The sequence below is a fragment of the Dermacentor albipictus genome, unplaced genomic scaffold (assembly GCF_038994185.2).
Source record: "Dermacentor albipictus isolate Rhodes 1998 colony unplaced genomic scaffold, USDA_Dalb.pri_finalv2 scaffold_17, whole genome shotgun sequence".
In the NCBI taxonomy this organism is placed as follows: Eukaryota; Metazoa; Arthropoda; class Arachnida; order Ixodida; family Ixodidae; genus Dermacentor; species Dermacentor albipictus.
The window spans coordinates 500,038-519,646 of NW_027225571.1; the positions used below are offsets into that span (position 1 = coordinate 500,038).

The 19,609-nt window shown below is 46.0% G+C and overlaps 1 protein-coding gene across 1 annotated transcript in view; it reads right to left on the minus strand.

Moving 5' to 3' along the window:
- The window catches only part of LOC139051963 (uncharacterized), a 45,916-nt gene that overhangs the window by 12,337 nt on the left and 13,970 nt on the right, over positions 1 to 19,609 (minus strand). The window contains exon 5 of the mRNA XM_070529021.1: positions 7,447 to 7,688. Within this exon, the coding sequence (XP_070385122.1) occupies positions 7,447 to 7,688 (242 nt within the window). The remainder of the gene's footprint in view (positions 1 to 7,446; positions 7,689 to 19,609) is intronic.

Here is a 19,609-nt window from a genome sequence, read left to right on the forward strand (position 1 = left end):
TGATGTTAGCGATACTGGCCTATATGAGGTGAAGTTTACAGGATCCCTTCCGGACTTGAGCACTGGCGCCACCCATGCTGTCTTCCACGCTTCTGGGATCTCTCCTGTGCTCCAGACGTGATTAAATAGGTCCAGAAGGGCTCGTTTTCGTTCATATGGCAGATTTGTCAGCATCTCATTGCTGATCGAATCGGGACCCACGGCACAGCGCCTTCTTAATTTGCTAAGTGCCAAGTGCAACTCACGAAAGGCGAACGGTGTATCCATGGTATGGAATGCTTCAGACAACAGAGGGTTCGATACTCATGCTGATCTGCAAGATGTGTATACGTCTGTAAAATCTTCTGCAAGGGTTTGCAAGTCTTTTCCTTGCTTTAAAGCAAGTGCTTCGAATGGCCTGTGTAGGCGAATCTTTCCGGATAGGCTATTCATTGCTCCCCATATCCTTGTCATGGGAGTAAACGCCGATAAACTCTCACAGAAAGCAGCCCATTGAACTCGTCTTAACCTTTTTGTGTGACGACGGATGACAGCGTTTATCCTGTTGTTCTCAGTTTTCGCAGATGGATTTCCCGTTTTTCTCATTAGTTTTCGCTTCGCTCTCCTACGCACTGCGCAGAGGTTCTTTAGTTTCAAATCAGGAGTAGGGAAATGGTCTGGCAGTTTCAACATTGAGGTAGCCACTCTTTCGCTCCGCAGCATATTTGCGAACAGCTCACCAAGGGATTCATCCAACGCCCCTCTGTATGTGTCCCAGCGTGTCACAGCACAGAATTGTCGCCCAGCAGTGTGAAATCCGGTGATGTTGGTGAAGATCGGAAAGTGGTCACTGTCCATCCTGTCTGGGACCGTTGTTGACGATACGACAAGGTCTGTAGAATGGATCACGAGGTCTATGGCACTCCATGAAACTGGTGGTCTGAAGAAAGTCTGTTTGCCATCGTTCGCGATAATAAGTCAGCAGCATCCGCGGCTGCCACAAGTTCCTTGCCTCGGGAATCTGCAGTCTTATCTCCCCAAAGCGAAGGATGTGCATTAAAGTCGCCGCAGATTATTCTAGGAGAGGGGCAACGAATGCAAAGGTCCTTTATCAACGCCTCCATGCAGACCTTCCTGCACGGACTTATATACACCGACACCACACTGAGTTTTCGTTTTCCTAGGCACACTTGCACAGCGGCGACTTCCAAGAAGGTAGAACAAAGGTCTTGCTCTGGTAAGGTGACGTGAGGTATTTCTCGCCTGATGTATATCATCGCACTTCCATTTGCAAATGATGGTATACTCGGATTTCCATGTCTGATGTACCCTGGGATCGTCCTTCCTTTTGTGAGACCGGCCTCCGAGAGGGCTAGAATTGGTATAGGTATGTCTCGAAGGAAAAGGCTGGGTTCAGAAAGACGCTGTGGAATACCGGCGCAGTTCCATTGCATTATTAAGGGCACTTTTGAACGATGGAATGGACCACGTGGGCGAGAAATTGCCATTATGCTATTGAGTGTATGTGGAAGTAGAGCAGAGAATTACTGACTCAAGAGCCAGCACTGCTTTCAGCATATCCTTCGGTGAACTAGCAGGCATCTTCGCGACGTGGGAACGTAGTGCCGTGAACAAAGCGCGTATCACATGCTGGCCGTTTTCCTGCGGACTGTTTCCAAATGGCACTTGAGGTCGCTTTACTGCGGCCGCACAGGTGCGTTTTTTGGACTCTTTTCGAACAGGTTTCTCAGCGGCTGCGACCGTTTGCGTTGGCTCAATAACTTCGTTTATCGGTGTGAGACGCGGGAAATGAGATGCGTACTCTGTTTCCAAACCAGTTAGTTGATGCGCTCTGGACGTCTTCTTCGTGTTCGATGGTGCGCTTGCACTCTTTGGACCCAGAACAAACAACTTATTTCTTCGCTGAGCAGCTGTCCGCGCAGGAAATCGACCGTAGCTAGCAGGATGGTCACCGCTGCAATTTGCACACAAAAAGTTGTCTTTACTTGCACACGTCTTAAAGTCATGAGGTCCCCCACAGCACTTGCACCTCTGTTTCCGACGACAGTACTTAGCGATATGTCCGAAGCGCTGACACTTAAAACAGCGGGGTGGTGTCTCCACGTAGTCGACAAGCTCGTGTCTGGTGAAACCACAGTTGATCTTCTCCGGGCGTTCAGAATTTGGAGCAAATGTGAGAACCACCGAATTAGTGCGCCTTGACTCCCATTCAGATGACGAGGTTTGGACCCGACGGATGATTCTTCTTGCATGGAATACTCCCTGAGGTCTCAGGTAGGTGAGCAGCTCTTCATCCGAGTACCATTTAGGGACTCCTCTAACGCACGTGTTTGTCATATAACTGTGTGGGACACGGGCAGATATGACTATGCCGCCGATATTCTTGGTCTCTAGAAGGACGTTGGCTTGTCCTTCTGTCTCTACATCTAAGAGCAATGCTCCCTGTGCTGTGAAGTGGCTCTTCACTGGTGCTCCACCGAGAATCGTTTCAAGCTCAGAATAAAGGACAATAGGGTTTACTTGCCTTAAATAATCTCTTTCGGATGTTGCAGTGATTAACACTGGAATGCCCTCCGCCCTGTCTTTACGATGGAGCACAATTCGGAAACCACCCTCCTCCACGTCTTGGTCTGAAGGGTCCGCCACGTTGTCGACCTCGATGATAATTGACTCGTCTTCAGATTCACCAGTGTCTTGTCGCTTGCATTCAGTCTGGCTTGTACAAACCAGCTGGCGTTTCTGACCCGGTGTCAGCCCTTGGGAGGTCATGGTGGGGTGCTCGTTGGTGCCAGCTTGGTTCCTTCTAGCACCTTGTGAGGCGGCGGGTGGCGCAGCACCCGTCGGTCTCCGATACGGAAGGTACACACACACACACACACACACACACACACACACACACATATATATATATATATATATATATATATATATATATATATATATATATATATATATATACATATATATACATATATATATATATATAATTTTCAGTCATAGCACTCGTAGTACAGCCCTCTGGGCAATTCACTTTTCGAAAGTAGTCTTATTAGGGTTATTGTAATTACACAAAGGTATTTCTCTCTCGTGAGCAGCAGTCCTTGAGATAGTTACTCGGGCTAGCTTCCCACACTAAGCGTGCCGCGGTCGCACCTGCTTAAGCTTTTTCTGGACTCTAGAGCCGCTCGAATTCCCTCACACCGACGGGCGACCATTTTTTTCAGGAAGGTATGCCTTCCAAACATTCGGAATCCATCGCGGACATCATCAGTCTCTTTCCACGTAAGTATGAGACTCTGGACAGGAGCTACTGCGCTTCAATGTACCCTGGGCCATGACGGACCAACCGACCGAGTTGTATCTCCGGTGAACATCCAAGGGTCACGAGTTGAAATCCTCTGTTTTCTTCCTCTTTTTGTTTTCCTTCTTTTTTCTTCCCCCATTTTTAATATTTCTTTTCTTTTAATTTATCACTATACGGGGACCCCCTTAAAAAACAACTTCTCTATTATGTATGGCCACACATATGCAGGTCATAAATACCAGGTTTCTCCAGTTGAATGCCATCTCTGCGGTTTAACCGAGCTCACATTATATATAGATCCACCTTGACTGGTCCACCTTTACTGATCAAAGAAGGCACCACTGTAGGTTAAATGAGGCGTACAACTCCTGCGGTAGCGGTCGAGTATCCGCCTCGCGTGCAAGAGGACCGCGGTTCGAATCCCGGTGCCGCACAATTTTCCGCCGGAAAAAAAAAACAACGTGTGTTGAGAAAATTGCATAGATAGGCCTGCAGTGCGGCCTGATCCCGGTTACCAGAACCGGTAACGCACTCTCTCACCAGAGCAGGATTGGTCACCCTGGTGCGTTACTTGGCCACAACCTCTTATATGAATACAACAATCAAACCCCGGCCCTCAGTCCCCAGCAGCCGTGAAGCAACTGACCATGGCGGTGGTCAGATCTGTGACGCAGCAGAGGGTGCTAAGAATCCCTGGCTCCGGACAGGCCGCCATTGCAATCTGAACCTGGTAACGTTTATGGTTAGAACGTTATCTAGTGAGGCGAGTCCAGCAGCGTTATTGGAGGAATTAGAGGGTAGTAAATGGGATATTATAGGGCTCAGTGAGGTTAGGAGGACAAAAGAAGCATATACAGTGCTAAAAAGCGGGCATGTACTGTGCTACCGGGGCTTAGCGGAGAGACGAGAACTAGGAGCCGGATTCCTGATTTGGCGTCCCCTTGCTCATTGACTAGGATTATGTTAGCGTTCTTTCAAGATTCCGGTACGCTCGGGGCGGCCTGTCTTTCTAGAACAATGTTTCCACCATCCTTCAACAAATCTGCTGTTACCTGATTCTCCTTAGCTACCTTCCCCCTTTCCGTAGCTCCCAAGGCGGTCTTTACATCTTCCGGCGTTACTTGAGGGATTTCGAGTTCCTCTAGACTATTCTCTCGCACATTATCTTCGTGAGTGTTACTGGTACTGTATACATCTCCATATAACTCCTCAGCCACTTGAACTATCTCGTCCATATTAGTAACGATATTGCCGGCTTTGTCTCTTGACGCATACGTCTGATTCTTGCGTATTCCTAGTTTCTTCTTCACTGCTTTTAGGCTTCCCCCGTTCCTGAGAGCGTGTTCAATTCGGTGCATATTATAGTTCCTTGTGTCAGCTGTCTTACGCGTCTTGATTAACTTAGAAAGTTCTGTCAGTTCTATTCTAGCTGCAGTGTTAGAGGCTTTCATACATTGGCGTTTCTTGATCAGATCTTTTGTCTCCTGCGATAGCTTACTGGTCTCCTGTCTAACGGAGTTACCACCAACTTCTATTGCGCACTCCTTAATGATTCTCATAAGATTATCGTTCATTGCTTCAACGCTAAGGTCCTCTTTCTGAGTTAAAGCCGAACACCTGCCCTGTAGCTCGACCTGGAATTCCTCTATTTTCCCTCGTACTGCTAACTCATTGTTCGGCTTCTTATGTACCAGTTTCTTCCGTTCCCTCCTCAAGTCTAGGCTGATTCGAGTTCTTACAATCCTATGGTCACTGCAGCGCACCTTGCCGAGCACGTTTACATCTTCTATGATGCCAGGGTTAGCGCAGAGTATGAAGTAGATTTCATTTCTAGTCTCACCATTCGGGCTCCTCCGCGTCTACTTTCGACTAAGCCACTTGCGGAAAAAGGCATTCATTATTCGCATACTATTCTGTTCTGCCAACCCTACTAATAACTCTCCCCTGTTATTCCTAGAGCCTATGCCATATTCCCCCACTGACTTGTCTAAAGCCTGCTTCTTGCCTACCCTGGCATTGAAGTCGCCCATCAGTATAGTGTATTTTATTTTGACTTTACCCATCGCCGATTCCACGTCTTCATAAAAGCTTTCGACTTCCTGGTCATCATGACTGGATGTAGGGGCGTAGACCTGTACTACCTTCAATTTGTACCTCTTATTAAGTTCCACAGCAAGACTTGCCACCCTCTCGTTAATGCTATAGAATTCCTGTATGTTACCAGCTATATCATTATTAATCAGGAATCCGACTCCTAGTTCTCGTCTCTCCGCTGAGCCCCGGTAGCACCGTACGTGCCCGCTTTTTAGCACTGTAAATGCCTTTTTGGTCCTTCTAACCTCACTGAGCCCTATTATATCCCTATCATTACCCTCTAATTCCTCCAATAACACTGCTAGACTCGCCGGATTCCAATGGCGGCCTGTCCGGAGCCAGGGTTTCTTAGCACCCTCTGCTGCGTCACAGATCTGACCGCCGCCGTGGTCAGTTGCTTCGCGGCTGTTGGGGACTGAGGGTCGGGGTTTGATTACATGAAACCATAAGAACGTCTGAATTCACAAGCGCGAAGATCAGATTATTGCCGATAGGGCTGTACCGTGACCGTGTAGCGCGGTACCCATGCACCGTGCTGGCTGTAGGGCTGTGCCGTGACGGTAAACTATGGTTCAGCTGTAAAGAATTCACTTTTCCCAGACATAGCGTAAACGCGCCGCACGTCGGCTCACGCAACGACAATTAAATACGAAGGTGAAGATTGAAATCAGATGGGTAAAATGGCAGATAGGAGTATATGCAGTAAAGCCTGTCTATATTGAGCTGGGTAAGGGCTATTTCTGCCCATCCTGTTTAAAAGGGGTGCCACTCCTCCTCCTCCTCCTACTACTACTACTATTACTACTACTACTGCTACTACTACTACTGCTACAACTTCTACTGCTGCTACTACTACTACTGCTACTACTAATAAAAATAATTATCATCATCATCACCGGTCGTATCGCTGCGTTTTTAGTTCAAATGTGGTTTCCGCTTAAGATGGAGCCTCCAGTGTGTGAAGATACGTGTTTGTGGCAGTAACCTACTATATTCCTAGCTGCAGTGTCTGTAAGAATATATTAATATTCCACGGGATGCTGTGTTTTTTTAGTTTTTTGCGGAGGCGGCACTGATAAACTGAAATGTGAAATTTCCTTTGTCATGCGAAGCTTGGGCCAACATTCCGGCCGTCCGACTGACCTTCGGCAATATATTCACTATCTTTCGTGCCGGTTGCTCCCGCACTTCATCCAGGAAACAGGCCTCTACATTTTCCTTGAATTTATGGTGCAGAATGTCTACTCAGTAATAATAATAATAATAATAATAATAATAATAATAATAATAATAATAATAATAATAATAATAATAATAATAATAATAATAATGCCCCCCTGATACTTAAACTACTTACATCACAGGCACCGTGACTGTAAAAGAGTTATATATCTTATGTTGGGGTTAAATAAAAAAATTATTATAGAGAAGAGGTACAGTCATAATAAAAACAAACGCAACCACAACGGCGCATGACCTTCTGCGCCATTTGTAATACGCTAGTGGAAGTAATGGCGAAATTCAGGATCGGTTTTTAAATTGTATGACTGTTGCATGTGAAGGATAGCTGCCCGCTTGCGTGCCGCTCATGATAATGGAGCATAGAAGAATGCATTTAGGTGAGCTGTCGCACTTTTCAGTGATTGTCGAAGTCACCAGCAGTGAGCGAGCAAGGGGAGCCTCAGTATGGGGCCCTTGTTCTACGGCTTCCCTTGTTAGCCCACTGTTGGTCGCTTCGTTTTCATCTTCCTGAGAACACTCAGTCTCGCCTTAACTATACGGTATGTTTTATCGTTGTCGCGTGGTACAGCCTCAGCTGTATTTGCGTTTAATGCACTTGGATATTTCAGCACCTTCTGCATTCGTTACACAGTCAATTATTTTCGACTGTAGGCAAGCTGTTACGACTTTCGATCTGAGAAAAACACAAACATCATTGCTTATCACGCGTTTCGCGAGGCGGTGACAGGCGGAATGCTTGCAAGCGTTTCTGTAACAAGCACGGTCATTGTGTCTCGCTCTGCAGCAGGCAATATACAGGGACGCACCGATGACCGGAGTCCTGAGAAACAGAGTGGCGCTGCAGGCGGCGTTCATGATGGACAGGGCGGCAGGAAGGTCGTCCAGTGGGCAGCGGTCCGAGATCAGAACGGGAAACAGGAAGCAGCGGATGCCGCGCCCGGCGCCCCCCAGAAATGCACCCAGGGCGAGCACCGGAAAGGACCTCCACACGCTCGAGGCGATCAGGCCGCAAGTCTGGACGACGCAGCTCAGCATCATGGCAGAGTACCTGCAAGCACAAACATGCGAAGGCGCTCTGCACGTTGTCTACAACAAGGTAGCCGTCCATTTACAGCACATCTGCGTCGTCAATATGCAGACGAGAGCAGTTTAGGCTTGTCGCCACATAACGACAGAGCGATAGCGCCATAACGGGACGCGGTCAGAGGAGGCGAGACACTAGACGTTAGATCTGGCGACTCCGTTAGGTGCTTAAATGATCGCTTCAGATAGCCCGCCAAAGAATAAATTAAAACATAATTTTGGGGTGTTTTACGTGCCAAAACCACGATTTGATCATGAGGGCCACCGTTGTGAGGGACTCAGGATTCATTTTGCCCGCCAGGGGTTTTAACGCGCATCTAGCGCAAGGTACACGAACGTTCCTCCATTTCGTCCCCCACCGAAATGCGAGTGCCGCGGCACGGATTCGATCCCGCGTCCTCCGGCGTAGTAGTAGAGCATAGCAGCAGAGTGTATAACGCGTGGACGGTCTTCTTGCTACTCATTGTAGCATTTGCGGATGTTAGTCACAGTTTCAGGAAACTTACGTAATTTCTAAGAATAAGAACAGACTAGTAAGAGAGATTATTGAGGCCGAAATGGGGGATGGACAGGCTGGGCACACGATGTCGTCAGGTCACGAACTATCTTATGTATAAAAGAGCACTTGTATTCTTTCGGGCCCATCTCAAATAGTGCTTAAAGCCATTGCTGTGTGTCCTGCACGCTTTCTGTCGAATTCATATCTTTCGTGTTCCGTTTTCAATACACATTTTGTTGAAATTTAGCTCTTGTTCGTGTGGCCTCCTCTGTCTCGGCCTTCTTTTTACGCATTCGCGCTGTCAAGATGCCGTTGATTTGGAGCAGCGTAAGAGAGGGCAATGCCTCTCTTTAGTGGGTCGCCGCAGGGCGATCGCGATTGTTCGAGATTACTCGGTCGCTGCGTGCCTCGTTATGGAGCCTCATCGTTAGAGGGCTGGACCGCTGGGCTAGATTTCTGGCGGATGGAAGTGATAAATTATGACACGCGAAGACCGAGAGCGTAACGGTCTTCTTATGTCTTTGTTAAAGAGTTGAAACAGCGCGATGCACACAAAACTAAAAGAGTAGAACTAATTGACACGAATCTCGTTTCATTCGTCTCTTCTGTTCCTGTTTGTATGACGCTATTTTATCTTTTTAACGATGAATACATCAACGATCCGAAACCTCCACCCATCTGGTGTATCTTTGATTACGCTTCAAACCGTGAATGGCTACTTCTTTAATTGCGGCCGCAGGGAGTGGCCGTGCCGGATGAATGACACATAAATGATTATTCTGTGACTTTACAAGCTAGAAAACATTTCTGCGGCGCGTAGGTCATAGCGCTATATTGGCTGTTGCGGCGTTACAGCCATTTTTTACAGTCGTAAATACAATAGACCTATAGTTACACTTTAAGGTGGAACGTGCTTTTCATACAGATAACTCAGAACCATTAACCAAGTGAACTCGACCTTCGATAAATGAGAAACTTGGACAACCTCTACCATTCATCGTTATAGTTTTCCGGTGTTAGTATTAAATGATGAGACTGCGTCCCATAAACCTTTCGCGAGGAAAACGAAGAAACGCGGCAATAGACCTCAGACTCTGCCCAGGCGGCGCTGCGGAAAAACCCGTCACCAGCGCCCCCATCGGAGCCTTGGCGCGAACTGAGTAGTGCAAGGAGAGCTGCCCGCAAGCGAAGGTGCATAGGCCACAATGAACCCTTCTCTTTCGTTTGTGTTGAGGCACGGTTTCCTAAAAATAAAGGACCTGGAAAGCTGCTTCGGCCCATCCACGCTTCTGAAAGAAAGCTCAGCAGGGCGAACTACGTGTACAATATAAAATAAAGTCTCAAGTGTTATTTCGGCGTGCTGCAACTCGCCAGTACAATGCGCATCAGGTTTGTCTATAGGCATATCAGCATAAAAGCTAAGCATTTCAAATTGGTTCATATTGAATATGTCCTGAACACAAGACTTAAGTATCTCCTATAAATTTATTAGTCATATCTTAAGAAGCCAACAAACACTGACACCAAGGACAACATAGGGGAAATTACTTGTGCTTAATAAATGAAATAATGAAACGACAAATTACTAGAACATAAAGTGGATGAAAAAACAACTTGCCGCAGGTGGGAACCGAACCCACAACCTTCGCATTTCGCGTGCGATGCTCTACCAATTGATCTAAATTGGTAGAGCATCGCACGCGAAATGCGAAGGTTGTGGGTTCGGTTCCCACCTGCGGCAAGTTGTTTTTTCATCCACTTTATGTTCTAGTAATTTGTCGTTTCATTATTTCATTTATTAAAGGGCCCCTGAAACGGTTCGGACAAATTTTGTAGACGCGTAGGGTACAGCTTAAGTAGAACATTCGCACCACAATTTAAGTGAAGCGTTACGTATTAATGGAGCTACAAGCGATTATAAGTTACCCTCCTCCCCAGCCATGCTTTTCCTCCTCAACTCGTCCGCCGAGCGAGTGGGGCTAAGCTCCGCCTTCACTGGTCCTGCGTCACGATGCGACGTCACATCGTCCACTTCCGGGTGTTTTGGAGCCCGCCCCCGCCCGCGCGAAACCTCTCCGCTAGCTGCTTGGCTGTCGACCCCAAGCGAGAGCTATCGAAGCAGCGTGCGTTGCGAGCATTCTGTCGTAGCGCCGAACGTGTCTGGTATTCCGTTAACCACAGGCAAGCTGGTCATTTCGGCAAATGACTGGAGGCATAAACTCAAGCTGATGACGGAACTTTGGCGTAGACGTACGTGAGCGGCCTGATCGGTCTGCATGGTCCAGACACTTGTTGGCGCAGCGCTTAACCAGTCAAACAAAGCGCTAATATTGCTCTAACGAAGTGTAAAACATTTTAAACATTTATAAAAACAACGTGTTGATGATTACACTCCTGCGAAAAGTACGCACCAGCAGCAAAGAAGGAAACGCTTCACTGCTGCTACTGTGTATGATTGAGCTCTATGCCAACAGGTGGCTGCACCGTGCAGACCATTCACATTTGCCCTTCTGCTCATTTCGGCTCATCCCGTTACGACACAGTCAAGCGGCCAGATCCTGTCCCCGTGCGCTTACGTTTGCCCTAATACGGGACTCGCGAAACGCTATTGAGTTAGTAATCTTCCGGTGTAAAGTGACGGCCACAAACGCGCAAATCCTGCGCAGCAGCCAGTTCGCTCGTACGCTGCCTTGCAGAGGGACACGATGTCGCAGCTTGACATATTGCCAGTCGCTACGTTTGCAGCCCACAAGGCAACAAAGTCGAATCATAGTGCTCGCGAAAAGACTGAGACCAACTCTGACCGCGGAGCTCTCGTCAAAATGGAGTACGTTGTAACACAAGCAGACGACACTTGCTGTGTGCCGGAAGTGCTTAAGTGTACTGAAAAATTGTTCTTGTGCATTCTCTTTATGCTACTTTCTTTTTATAAAAACAAATTAACTAACATTCCAACTATTACGAAGATCATTTGTTTACCATAAAGTTAGAAAAATTATTGATCACGCGCCCTGGTCAGCCAATCGCATAGCTCGCCCCACTGACGTCATATGGGTTATTTCGGTCATATGGGTAGGGGCGGCTTAAAATTCCGCCGAGCAGTGCGCTGCGATCGGCAGCGATGTGCATTTTTAAAACCTTATAATAAATTACACGCTTTACGCAGAGCACTTAGACGTGCCAATTAATGATCAGAAGGACCTACTCTAACGACTCAGTACGTTTGTAGAAAATCGTCAGAAGCGTTTCAGGGTCCCTTTAAGCACAAGTAATTTCCCCTATGTTGTCCTTGGTGTCAGTGTTTGCTGGCTTCTTAAGATATGACTAATAAAAATCGGGCCCCTCGGTTAACCCCCTTTCTTCTCGTTGATTACATGACGAGGGTCTCGAATCCGGCAACATTGATGCCTTTAGGTAGCATATGTGGGTGTATTGACCAGTTGCCTTCACCCCAAAAGATCACGTTCTCGTGACGCCTGCGGCAAGAAGGACGTTCCACGTCCACCGCGAAGGTCTGTGAATGGTGGCGCTGGCTAACACTCCCAGGGTTCTACTAGGACACATAAATACCCAAGGAAGTGAACGGGAAAACAGCGCCGCGGTAGCTCAATTGGTAGAACATCGCACGCGAAATGCGAAGGTTGTGGGTTCGGTTCCCACCTGCGGCAAGTTGTTTTTTCACCCACTTTATGTTCTAGTAATTTGTCGTTTCATTATTTCATTTATTAAGCACAAGTAATTTCCCCTATGCTGTCCTTGGTGTCAGTGTTTGTTGGCTTCTTAAGATATGACTAACAAAAATCGGGCCCCTCGGTTAACCCCCTTTCTTCTCCTATAACTTTATGTATTTTATCGTTATGTTTTGTCTCGCAATTATTTACAGAGAGTAAATCCTTTCATAGCCTTTCCAGGGCAGCAAACAGAAAACGTTTTCCAAGGCAGCAAAGAGCGTGCGATCATAACGAAAGTAAGCTTCCTACAGTGCCTACGCGCTGCATCTTTCTTTCTTGTAGGAGCTACAGCATCGTTCAGTACCTTAATTTGAACTTATCGCCGACGCTTCGAGCAACAAGCGCGGACAAATAAATGTATATGAACGCGACATTTTTTTGTTTACACATGTACGTTACTACGCAATTACTCGTCCAGTGCTCTTACAGCAACCTTGTTGCTCACATTTTAATAACTCAGTAGAGCAGGCGCAGCACATTGCGAAGCGTGCTTGTTGTATCGGCGCAGGACATGCAAAATACCGAATGTAGAAATGAGCTCGCGATACAACGATGCTCTAGAACAGGATTTTGAATTCATAAACGAACCAAAATGTTTGGTTAAGCTGGCCTGCCAAATCTCTCTGTTCCACTCGTTGAGTCAAGCGGAGGCGGACGTCTGTTAAAAGGTGGAGATATCGATGGCACATAAGCAGGATGGTTCACAACGTTGTTTTTTCTGTTAACAACGAAGTGGCGGCTGCAGATTCTTAAGTTTTCCCTCGGTCACCACGGTCCTCCATCAGGGCTACGCAACACAATTACAGAACAACAATATTGTCGCACTTTCTCATGCGAGCCCCTGTGTTGTGGGGAATGCACGTAATCCGACTACCCAACAGGTTGAACGGCCCGTATCCAGCGCTCTCGCCTTTCCCCTTCATACGATCGCGATGGAAATCGGCAAAACTGAACGTTCTTATTCCGTCCTTAACGTTCATGGCAATTTACAACACAACAGTAGCATCGATTGCGGCGTTTCTTCGTAGCGCGCGGAGCTATCGCGGTTGCCGTCGTTCCCGCCATCAGTCTGAAGAGTGAGCCAGCAAGCGCTTTATGGCAGTTAGGCGGCGCGTCCGACTAGCGTAGAAATTTATATCTCTCTGTCTGGGTGTCAAAGGCGCAAAACACTCGCAATATGGACCAAAATCTAGTTAAATCGTTGTTTCGCAGTCGCTATCTGCATAGGCAACTCAGCAAGGCAGTCGGGCTTCGCACTACTCAATTACTGCCTCTTCGCACCGGCAGGTGGCGCTACGCGTCTTGCAAAACTCCAGTCTGACGTCCATGCTCCAGGCAAGCAGCCATACCGTCGCGCGAATTCGACGTAATTTTTCTCTAAGCGTCCGCATATTTGTGCAGTTATAGCCAGCAAAGCGTTTTCTTTTCTTTCGAAGTGACGCTGCTAATGCAAATAGAACTGCGCGACAGCATAAAGACTGAAATTTCAACGCCAGAAGTTTACATCTGAAAATTCCCAGAGCTCTTCAAGTTAAAAATCAAAAGTCGAAGCATGCACTCTTAGTCAAGTCCTGCATAACGTCCTCCGTAAAAGCGGTACGTTCTCGCTTCATCCCAGACCACCGCATATAAGCGTTGTTCAAGCGAGATCATTCTTGACAAAACGCGGCCGACCGGTTGCTCACGGCTGTATGCGGCCAATGAGCAAACGCAAAGTTCATATGCAGCCCTGCAAATGTGGCACCCAAAAAGCACGTAGATGCGTTGAGAGAGTGTTAAAAGCGAAAGGTGGAAGGAGTGATGAGAGAGAAGCTGCAAGGCAGAAAGAAAAGCGAAAGGCAAAAGGAGAGAGCGAATAGACTAAGAAAGAAGTCGTCGCCTCTAGCCATAAGTCAATCTAGGTCGCGTTGCTCTGGCCTCTGTGCGTAGCATGGCGTAGCTTCGATGGAGGAGGAGGAGGAAAGACTGTGCCGACCGGGAAGAAACAAAAACATGGCGTCAGGCGGCGGTCGAGGCGATTCTTTTCAGTGGCAATTATGGTCACTTCTTTGTACCAGTGACGTTAAGCGACTGTGTTCGGATTGTGAAGGCGTCCGGCCGCGTCGACGAACGCTCTCGGCGATCTAATGATTTAAAAGAGTTAACTGCTGGGCTAGTTGGTGATCTTGCATACTGAAAAGATTTTGCGCCAAAAACACAACACACACAAGAAAGACGAGACGAGACGAGACGAGAAAGACGATCTAAGTGATGTTCACTTCGGCCGATGTTGCCGGAAATTGTAAGCCAGTGCAACTTCGACGACTCGTGCGAGTGCGACCGCTGGGCGACAATCAGTAGCAGTGAGCCTCCATGTGCGCTGGATCGTCGGGCCCTGGAGTGTGTGCTGTATAGCTGCGAACCAGTGTTGATAACGGTAGGTTGATTTTTTGCTTACTATACTACTAATTACTTAATTTCTGCCATTGCATTATTATGAGCCAGCAGATAACGAATCTCGGTGGTTAAATGTCTGTTCGTGTATTACTAATGCGGACACGCCCATTGAAGTTTTGGAGTGTGAGCTACCTATAACTGCAGGCGCAGTTCCGCTACAGTTTCCTCAACCTGCATTATTGCTGGCGGTATTTTTTGCTTGCGTAGCCAGGTGTCCGTTAGTTGAAGTTTCATGCGTGGATTTTCACTAGGCCTCGCGTTCTATTGCGCTGCTAGTAATCGCGTGTAGGCTTGCAACCATGAAACTTGAGTTGTTTTATCTCCTTCGTGGACTTTCCGAAATTATTTCATTGCATTTTGTAGGTTAAGTTTGTCGAACTAGGGCTTTATTTTGAACTGTTTTCTGGTTTGTTTCGCACTTTCCTCGTTGAAATATGTGGATTGCGTGGGTTTCTCGCCTTCCTGTTCGGTGCGTCGAGTGTAAGGGAATATGGCTGTGAAATAAATCAGAAGCCCGATTGCATTGAGTTGATATTGAAGAGGACAAGTATATGTGAAATGTGTTCGTGCAGAATGTGGAGGACGCAACTGAGCGTATTTTGCTCGTATGAGTTGCTTGTTCTGTGCATTATGTGTGTCTGTCTATTGTCATGGCTTGAATACTCTGTTTACACTATGTATATGCTCATTTTATTCAGGTTTAGTCGGGATGGACATTGGCGTTAATAATGCCAGTGAAATTTCAAATACAGAGCTGTAACTTGAAAGGTCGGACACCGCATGGCATTCGCAATATCACTGAAAAATCTGTGGATTTCAGTACCTGTGTCATTTCGTAATGCTGTCAGAAAGCAGCACTGCATTGCTAAAAAAGTATGAAGAATAAAAAAAACATAACAAGTACGACATTTCTTCTATTTCTAGTGATTGCTATGTAGTGTTGAATTTCGGCTGTGAGGTACGTACTGACCCCAAAATAGGCCTTAATAAGGCCTTTCTTGGGAGCTTTTGTTTCTCAAATGATCAAATCTCTGCACGTTCTTTTTATTCTCACCTAACTGATTTTTTTATCTATACAGGATTATGGCAGGAAAGGTCGACAGTAATAACAATGCCACCAAAGAAAGAACGCGCGGCTCTCCCTTGCAACTGTAGAGTGGGCCATAGAACCGGTAAGCAAGAATCAGGCCCAGAATGGCTGTTCATTGCAGTGCAAAAAGGTCATTTATCATGAAGCACACAAATAAAAATTGATATTTCGCCAGCACAAAAGTGGGGTGAGGCGCAGAAAGAGACATGTGTTTGCAGTATTGCTTGCATGTGGATGACATTCAAGCACTTGCACGCGCTGTACTATCATTACAGCTAAACACACATTCAAGAGCCCTCTCACTCATTTCTGCTGATTTCACAAGAGTGGGAAGGCACTGAGTTTCGGCGAGTGTAAATGAGCGCAAGTGCGGCTGAATACCAGCAAGTGTAAGGGCCATAAATGAGTGCTCCTGAGTACGAGCTGACAATGTGGGCGAATTAGTTGTTACCTGCAAGTGGGAAGTAATATGATTTTGAAATAAACCATAATTTAAAGCACATTGAGTTGATTTCGAAGACAACAAGTATATGTAAAACGTGTTTGTGCAAAATGGGGAGAACGCAACTGAGCGCGCATTCGCTCGCTTTAGTTGCTCAGAGCATTACGTGTGTTCGTTTATTGCCATACGGCTTGAATACTTTGTTTACACTATGCATGCACTTATTGTATTCAGTCTAAGTAGGGATTGACTTTAGTGTAATAATGCCAGTGAAATTTCAAACAAAATGCTGTAACTTGAAAGGTCGGACACATTCGCATGTTCACAGTTTCTTATGAGTTATGCACATGTGAAGTATGCGATACAAAATGCTCTGTTTTCTGTAGTAAATCATCGCCACCTAGTTTTATAATGTTAAGATGGAAAACTGGGCCTGTTGATTAGGCATGATCTGGTGTGAAAGGTGCAAGGATGAGAAACAAAAAGATAAAAACAGACACCGGGCACCTTATTTACTTCCAACAATGTGCAGTAAGGAAAAAAACGCCACTATTTTATGCAAGGAGCACTATCACAGTTCAGCTGTGCCCATTCAAGTAAAGCAAATTTTTCATTGAAATGAAAATAAATAAAAGAGACGTAGTCACCTTATTATGGGGACGGCTACTCTTTTCGCATAGCAGAAACAACAAAATAGCAAGCAGTTCTTTTTTGCGATAATGAGATTGACGCAACATTCAGGCACCTATCACCTGCCTCAATGATCTTTTTGGCCTTTAATTATTAATCTAACCCATTTGTTGCGGCTCCTTCCAGGCGTGAAAATTTGCCTTATAGTTGCAATCTCTACAATGAATTGGCGGGTGGCCCTCTCTCACATTTCTAAAATTTATGTTGCCTTGGCCTATTATACACGCACTGCTCGGTTTGTCCCACGCACGTTCTACCACATGACAAAGGAATTTCATAAATTACTCCTGTCTGACATAAACGAGAAGAAAGGGCGTTAATCGAGGGGCCCGATTTTTATTATTCATATCATAAGAAGCCAAGAAACACTGACACCAAGGACAACATAGGAAAAATTACTTGTGCTTAATAAATGAAATAAAGAAACGATAAATTAATGGAAATGAAAGTGGATGAAGAAACAACTTCAAGAAAATATAATAAAATGACAAAGTCAGCAGGGCCAAAATGGGCTCTGAAACCTATCGTCGATGGCATCTATCTTTCACGTGTGGTTAGGTCGTGACTACGTCTCGCGGGGCCGAACACAAGTCCATGAAAAGTGCGCATATGTTACGCCACTCATGAAAATATTTTAGAAGGACAAACGATGGAAGCAGGATAAAAAAGTGTTGAAGTTCTATGCTATTTGCTTCTATGCCCAACTGATAATGGGTGCAAGACTACGTTTGCTTTGAGCAGCACTACGTGCTAAGATGCTATTACCGTATTTTACAGCGGGATTTCACCCAGTCTAATATACATCGCCACTAATAATTATTTATAATGCTTCATTAATAGTTTGTAATAAATGAACAGTAGCTTTATTTAAAAAAGGCCGGCTTCTATAATATTTGGTTGAACTATATGGTTAGTAAAAGAAATAAAAAAACATACAGATGGCGTGGGTGCGAGTGCTGAGGTGGTGCTGAGGTGCTGATGTGCTGAGGTACACGATACGCCATCATCAGAGGATATGTGGGATTCTACGGAACTTTCTCTTCCATGATGCATGTCATCATCATCATCATCATCAGCCTGGTTAAGCCCACTGCAGGGCAAAGGCCTCTCCCATATTTCTCCAACTACCCCGGTCATGTACTAATTGTGGCCATGCCGTGCCTGCAAACTTCTTAATCTCATCCGCCCACCTAACTTTCTGCCGCCTCCTGCTACGCTTCCCTTCCCTTGGAATCCAGTCCGTTACCCTTAATCACCATCGGTTATCTTCCCTCTTCATTACATGTCCTGCCCATGCCCATTTCTTTTTCTTGATTTCAACTAAGATGTCATTAACTCGCTTTTGTTCCCTCACCCAATCTGCTCTTTTCTTATCCCTTAACGTTACACCTATCATTCTTCTTTCCATAGCTCGTTGCGTCGTCCTCAATTTGAGTAGAACCCTTTTCGTAAGCCTCCAGGTTTCTGCCCCGTAGGTGAGTACTGGTAAGACACAGCTATTATACACTTTCCTCTTGAGGGATAATGGCAACCTGCTGTTCATGATCTGGGAATGCCTGCCAAACGCACCCCAGCCCATTCTTATTCTTCTGATTATTTCCGTCTCATGATCCGGTTCCGCAGTCACTACCTGCCCTAAGTAGATGTATTCCCTTACGACTTCCAGTGCCTCGCTGCCTATTGTAAATTGCTGTTCTCTTCCGAGACTGTTAAACATTACTTTAGTTTTTTGCAGATTAATTTTTAGACCCACTCTTCTGCTTTGCCTCTCGAGGTCAGTGAGCATGCATTGCAGTCGGTCCCCTGAGTTACTAAGCAAGGCAATATCATCAGCGAATCGCAAGTTAATAAGGTATTCTCCATTAACCTTTATCCCCATTTCTTCCCAATCCAGGTCTCTGAATACCTCCTGTAAACACGCTGTGAATAGCATTGGAGAGATCGTATCTCCCTGTCTGACGCCTTTCTTTATTGGGATTTTGTTGCTTTCTTTGTGGAGGACTACGGTGGCTGTGGAGCCGCTATAGATATCTTCCAGTATTTCTACATATGGCTCATCTACACCCTGATTCCGTAATGCCTCCATGACTGCCGAGGTTTCGACTGAATCAAACGCTTTCTCGTAATCAATGAAAGCTATATATAAGGGTTGGCTATATTCTGCACATTTCTCTATCACTTGATTGATAGTGTGAATATGGTCTATTGTTGAGTAGCCTTTACGGAATCCTGCCTGGTCCTTTGGTTGACAGAAGTCTAAGGTGTTCCTGATTCTATTTGCGATTACCTTAGTGAATACTTTGTAGGCAACAGACAGCAAGCTGATCGGTCTATAATTTTTCAAGTCTTTGGCGTCTCCTTTCTTATGAATTAGGATTATGTTAGCGTTTTTCCAAGATTCCGGTACGCTCGACGTTATGAGGCATTGCGTATACAGGGTGGCCAGTTTCTCTAGAACAATCTGCCCACCATCCTTCAACAAATCTGCTGTTACCTGATCCTCCCCAGCTGCCTTCCCCCTTTGCATATCTCCGAAGGCTTTCTTTACTTCTTCCAGCGTTGCCTGTGGGATTTCGAATTCCTCTCGGCTATTTTCTCTTCCCTTATTGTCGTGGGTGCCACTGGTGCTGTATAAATCTCTATAGAACTCCTCAGCCACTTGAACTATCTCATCCATATTAGTAATGGTATTGCCGGCTTTGTCTCTTAACGCATACATCCGATTCTTGCCAATTCCTAGTTTCTTCTTCACTGTTTTTAGGCTTCCTCCGTTCCTGAGAGCATGCTCAATTCTATCCATATTATACTTCCTTATGTCAGCTGTCTTACGCTTGTTGATTAACTTCGAAAGTTCGGCCAGTTCTATTCTAGCTGCAGGGTTTGAGGCTTTCATACATTGGCGTTTCTTGATCAGATCTTTCGTCTCGTGCGATATTTTACTGGTATCCTGCCTAACGGAGTTACCACCGACTTCCATTGCACACTCCTTAATGATGCC